The sequence below is a fragment of the Sinocyclocheilus anshuiensis genome, unplaced genomic scaffold, assembly GCF_001515605.1.
Source record: "Sinocyclocheilus anshuiensis isolate Anshui unplaced genomic scaffold, SAMN03320099.WGS_v1.1 scaffold821, whole genome shotgun sequence".
NCBI classification, from domain to species: Eukaryota; Metazoa; Chordata; class Actinopteri; order Cypriniformes; family Cyprinidae; genus Sinocyclocheilus; species Sinocyclocheilus anshuiensis.
Window position 1 is genome coordinate 808884 of NW_015558606.1, and position 6465 is coordinate 815348.

A 6465-nucleotide genomic window follows, 5' to 3' on the forward strand; every position below is an offset into this window, starting at 1 on the left:
AGCTGTAAATGACATGAATATATATATATATATATATATACAATGTGTGTGTGTTGATTTAAATATATACATATATGAATATATACATATACTATACATATAAATATATATAATTTTAATTATATTTTTCACTATTCTTATATATATATTTTTTTTTTTTCAGTGGAGCATACATGGGGGATGCAATTTTAAACCCAGCTTGCAATTATCATAATCCAGTTATCACGAAATACTGAAATCCTGTTATAACTCTAGACTATCTGGATCAGTAAATGGGGCAAAAGGTCAAAAATTCTCTGTTACTTCTCAATGTCTGAGAAGTACATAAGTAGTCTGTAGAAGTACATCCTCCAGTCTGTGGATCTTGTCTGTATTTTTCTTCTCTGTTGGATGTGCAGTGATGCTTATCCTTTCTGGCTTCTATCGTAGGTGTAGCTGTAGACACCCTGCCTGGGCCAGAGCGATTGCCCCATCCTTTTCTTGCTTTATTTAGGTCTTTCTGTTTGTTCTCCCTGCCATAGAAGGCACACATATAGATCGGTTTGCAGTCTGTCTGAGAGAGGATTAAGTGTATTTGAGACTAGCTTAAAGACTAGACAGCAGAGATAAGCTTTAATGAAATTACTTTGACCTCAGGGTAGATTTCATTTGTCGCTGATTCTTACACTAAAGTCACATTAATTTGCTATTAAGATAACTAATCCTTTGTTTCCAACTAATTCTTCAGTTTTAGATTATGGTATGATGCTGTGGATAAATCTAAAATATTACACATGCAGTAGCTATCAATGTCATGGAAAAGGATGGTCCAAATGTGTCAGTAATATGATGTTTGTTTGTTTGGTCTGATGTCAGTTATTTAAATTATTGCTGAACTGTTACAAAAACTTTTTTCATTTGCAACATGTACATTTCAGCAAATACAGTAGGGTTTCAGAAGAGAAGTTATAAGCGTCAAAGTCTTTTATTTTTAATCTAAATAAATACATTTATTGAAAATAAATCATGAAAAATGTAAAGAAATATTCAGAATTCTGCGTTGTTTTAGACACATGATATCCCTTAATATATAAGGAATTATAAGAGTATAGGAATTACATTCTATTAAAACAATTATATAAGTAATTTATATAAAATGAAAAAACTATATAATATATTGTAATATAATTCTAATATACATAATTGATTGTAATATATAAAAATACATAATATCATCATGTATTTTGAACATGTATCATATACTGCATATTCTACACAAACACACACAAATCAGTCAAGTCCTGATTGCACAGACACTATTGGAAGAGAGCTGAACTGGATGATGACATCACTGAAACATCAATGAACTGACTTTAGCTGGAAAAATTACTCTTTGTTATTGTCCTCTTGCATTATTGACAAACTATTTTCCTATTTGACACTGTAAAGCTGCTTTGACACAATCAGTATTGTATAAAGTGATATAAAAATAAAGGTGACTTGACAAAAACAAAATAAATTATATATATATATATATATATATATATATATATATATGGCCTTTATTTTTTTATATATTGTGTATATTTGTCTATGGTATGCCTGTGGTTACACTCTTCATGAAAAAAAAAGTTAAATTAGTTGATCTGAAAGTAACTCATAAGTCGTTTTATTTTAAAAGATCCTTTAAGTTTTATAACTGTTTTGTATGTCTTGTGTGTTCAGAGAGTGGCTCAGTGCACAGTCTTCAGACAGGAGTGGGAGAGCTGATGGGAAACACTCGCTTCTGGCACGGCAAAGACTACTGCAACTTTGTGTACAAAGACTGGGTTCAGCTGGACAAGCCTTTTGATGGTGAGCCACACATTTTACTGCCTGGCCGCTTTTTGCTTTCTTCATTTCAATGATCATTAATCCGGGTAGTCCAAGGTTAATTGTGTTATCAAACGCAGTCTTTTCAATGCATTTCAGATGTTTACGATCCTGCTTTTTAACACTATGCTCGACTATAGATTTTATTGACAGGTACACAACCCCCAGAATGCCCTGGCATGATATCTCCTCAGTGGTGCATGGGAAAGCAGCCAGAGATGTGGCCAGGCACTTTATACAGCGCTGGAACTTCACTAAAGTGAGATATTTACCACCTCTTTGCCTGGGCCATGACCCACACACTTTAAACGTATTTATGTTTAGACAAGCTTCTGAATTGTCTTCTGTGCGTTTCTTGAATTTTACTTTAAGCTGTGACATTTTGATGAAGCATTATTTGGTTCTGTCATAATAAACTGACTTTTCTCTCCTTTAGATAATGAAGCCAAAGTACAGGTCACTCACCTACCCATTTCTCCTACCCAAATCTCACAGCACAGCCAATGATCTAAACTACCAAGTGCCAGACTGTGTCCAGACCAAAGTCCAGGTGAGAACGCATTAATGGCTGTAGCTGTAACTGTTAGAGTGTGATACCAGGAACATCATATGCTTACTGATAAAAAATGGATACCTTGCATGCACAATAAGTAACTTTGCCATAAATGCCCATAAAAATGGCCATAAATGTAAATGGTCTCTCAGGTTCTGCGGTCAGCTGCAGACTGGTCGGCGGGAATCAAGCACCATGAGGAGTCCATTCATAATGCCTATATTCAGGTCATTGCCAAGAGCAAGTACTTCATCTACATTGAGGTACACAATCCCCCACTTTCACTTTGTCTGTCAGCATTCAGTGATATGATTCAAATGTGTTGACAGCTATTTAGTAGTTTAGATGCAAAATGTGTAATAAGTTGTAAAACAACGTTGACATTTCAGTTGCTTCATATTATTGACAAATGACATGCAGCAGTGGTTATCAAAGCATTTTGGGGGGAGATGCCAAGAATTATTCAGTGGAAATTCTACAAGAACCATGACTTGGATATTCACCAAGTTAAAACAAACTAATAAAATGTATATAATTGGAAATCTACTTTTAAGAGAACTTATAACAAGAGATTACAAGAACTTATAATACGAGATGATAGGAGAACTTAAATAATCATATTTTACTGTGGCCGAGCAGAAGTAAAACTTGTTCACCTAACTTGCCTGATGAATTGAAATCGATTGTTCCTGTTTCATTGTTTTGCTTCAGAACCAGTTCTTCATCAGCTGTGCCGATAACAAACATGTTTACAACAAGATTGGTGACGCCATTATTGAGCGAATCATCAGAGCTCACAAGTAAGTGTGAGAGTCCTAATGCATTAACACTGATTGTCGATCATTACCATTAAGTGGACCAGAGGAGCTTAGTAGGGATGTGCAAGTACAGAAGCATCATGCACATTTATTGTAACTAAAAAAAAGTGGTTAGCTAATTTCTGACACAGCATTTTACAGATCATTCACTGATCATTTGCTAAAATGTTTTCAGTACAACAAAAATACAAAGTAATGTGCAATTCAGAGACAATTGAGACTGACAAATTAATTTATTTAAAAAAGGTAAATATAAAAAATAAATAAAATTTTATGTAAAAATTATTGTATTGTATTGTATTGTAATAGATGAACTGTAATTGCCCCCAACATGTTTAACAAAAAATGTACAACCAGATTATCATGTTGGGTTGTTTAAAACTTTAATTATTTATGTTTAATCCTTTGGTCAAGTCTTATCATACTCCCTCAAAAATAGTACGACACCCCTGTGCATGCATATCAACACATGCAAACAAACCCATCCTAAAGTACCACCTTCTCCAATACTAATGGAGTCCTGGCAACTGCAGTTCCCTGTGAAGTATGTGATTTACAGGAGACCCAAGTCTCTCTGCTGCTGTCATACACACAGGCTCAGCTGGAGAGACAGGCCTGTCTTTAACACACACTGACGGCTAATGAGAAGCCAGCTTCTGCCACAGCACTGATGTGAGCCAGACATGGGCTGTGGATGTGCCACTTTTCGTTTAGTCATTTCAGGCATCGCCCTCAATACTGAAATACTGCACTGTTGTTTGTGCTTTAACAATGCTGGCATGTGCTCAAAGAGCTCTCTGGGAGAAGAGCTATTCGTAATGACTTTATGATCATGGAGGCTGCACACAGATTAAACACAAGAAATGCTGCTAAAGTGAAGTGGGTTGGAAAGGATGTTTTACCAATTAATGGCAATGGAAGTGAGGGTATTTAATTTAAGAATAAGCATGTGTATATTTCCATGGATATATCGGATTGATGTTTGCTATAATGTGTCACAGGGAGAAGAAGTTGTTCCGTGTGTATGTGGTGACTCCCCTGCTGCCTGGATTCGAGGGAGACATTTCCACAGGAGGAGGAAGTGCACTCCAGGCTGTTATGCATTTTAACTACAGGTAAGAATGAAACTGTTGCTGTGCACGTGTCTTTGAGCAAAAAAGGGGCAGCTCAGGTCAGACAGTAAAAATCAGACCACCTGAGTCTCATACATAATTTGGCACTCACAAAAAAGAATGGGATTGCGATCCCAGATGAATGTTTTTATTATTATTTTGCAGGATAGAAAGTATAAAAACAGTTAATTTTAGGCAAGATGAGGCATGTTTAAATAGTTAATTTCATGCACAGATTAATTTGGTTTCAATGCAGGAGATTGATTTTTTGGGGGGGGGGCTGTACAACCTGCATTACTTTTGCTAGTATGTCCTCATTGGCTGTAGTGATAATGGTTCAAACTTGCATAGGTTTGCCATGTATGAGACATTAGCAATGGATATTTTGCTATTAATGATGCTTTTTGCAATATCGGCAGTATCAAAATCTTTATGCGGACAACAGCATAAATATCTGGAAAGGGTGAATGACAAAAAACAAACAAACACATGAAATCTGATCTGATGGATCTATCCTGATCTATCTGATGTCAGTAACAAAAGTCTGGGTGTTTGGTGTTATCATATTTAAATATTTAATATTTAAAACCACTTTCGAAGGTGGTCTTAATGTGGTGTTTGTTTTTCTGCAATGATTTGAAAATACTTTTTTTCTTTATTTTAGGGAAATTAATACTTTTATTCAGTGACATCAACAGTGACAGTAAAGACTATAATGTCACAAAAATTCCTATTTCAAATAAATGCTGTACTTTTTAACTTTCTATTCATCAAAGAATCCTGGAAAAAAATTATATCAGGTTTAACATTGATAATAGTAAGCAATGTTGCTTGGGCATCAAATCAGCATATTAGAATAATTTCCGATCATGTGACACTGAAGACTGGAGTAGTGATGCTGAAAATTCAGCTTTGCCATCACCGGAATAAATTACATTTTAAAATATATTCAAATTGAAAACTTTTCAAAAAAGTTATTTGAAATATAATGCAAATAAATGCATCCTTGGTGAGCATAAGAAACTCAGAAAAACTTTAAAAAAGCTCAGATACTTAAATGTTTTGAATATTTCATATTTAGAAGTAATGTAACTTTTTTGTAACTTGTAACCTGTAACTTTTAAATGGTATAGTGAATTTTTTTTCAGTTTATAGTTTAAGACAAAATGAGACTGAATTTGTATTTGTATTTTTCATACTGTTGCATTTCATAGTTAAAAAAGAAAGGTAATGTATGGAAATTTATTGTTTTCATCCTTATTTGATTGGATCATGAACTTTAGAACTGAAATATGTTATACTATAATTCTTTTGCCTAACATTATTTTTCCATTAGCAGAAAAAATAGTTTCAGAGACTGACAATGCTACTTTACATTGACTTTTTACCTTTTCAGTGTCATTTATCGACAAATTATTCACATTTATTAAGAGTTAGAGCAGTGAATAAGGTGGTTCTTTTGAAAACCAAAGCGTGTGCCATGTGCACAGAGCAGACTTGACTGCCTGTTTCTGCATTGTCATTCATGAGTTCACAGCAGTAGCTGGTTTCCCAGTGACGCAGTTAGCACTTCCTCTTTAGTGAACTCGGACGCATTCTCTCCTCTCCTTCCCTGATTAAGCTTTAATGAGTCTGACAGCACCCTAAACAGCTTCACAGCTTCTTTCATCACTATCAGAGAGGAAGCGCTAGCAGCCCTGATCTACCAGACAAGCCTGATTTCATCCTGCAGTCAGGCATATTCATCCTCATCTTCACAATAACCTTCCGAGCATGCTCTCTGCATATCATTTGGATGAAAGCAGGAATTTGTCTAAGAAAATTGTAAATGTCGCTGATGTGAGGATAATGACCCATGTTAGACAGTGCGCCTTTGTTTTCCAATGCCAGCTTACCAATTCATTCCATTACACACGTAAGAGGCACAGCCAAGTGTTAAATGCTTGTTCCACTCGTCTGGAAAACAAATGGAAATAGGCAGTGCTTTAGTGTCACATTAAACATGGAAAACTGCTGCAAGGGTTATTTATTTATTTATTTATTGAGGGATTTTTTTTTTTTACATTTGCCAGTTATTTCTCTCTTTTTTTTTTTTTTTGCAGCTCCCTGTCACATTTCATGTGGCAGTGCA

The 6465-nt window shown here is 35.0% G+C and overlaps 1 protein-coding gene across 3 annotated transcripts in view; it reads left to right on the forward strand.

Annotated features, from left to right (window-relative positions):
- The window catches only part of LOC107680234 (phospholipase D1-like), a 32302-nt gene that overhangs the window by 21163 nt on the left and 4674 nt on the right, over nt 1–6465 (forward strand). For all 3 annotated transcript variants that reach the window (XM_016476036.1, XM_016476035.1, XM_016476037.1), the window contains 6 exons: nt 1705–1833; nt 1992–2110; nt 2288–2401; nt 2557–2667; nt 3116–3204; nt 4224–4337. In XM_016476036.1, the coding sequence (XP_016331522.1) occupies nt 1705–1833; nt 1992–2110; nt 2288–2401; nt 2557–2667; nt 3116–3204; nt 4224–4337 (676 nt within the window). The remainder of the gene's footprint in view (nt 1–1704; nt 1834–1991; nt 2111–2287; nt 2402–2556; nt 2668–3115; nt 3205–4223; nt 4338–6465) is intronic.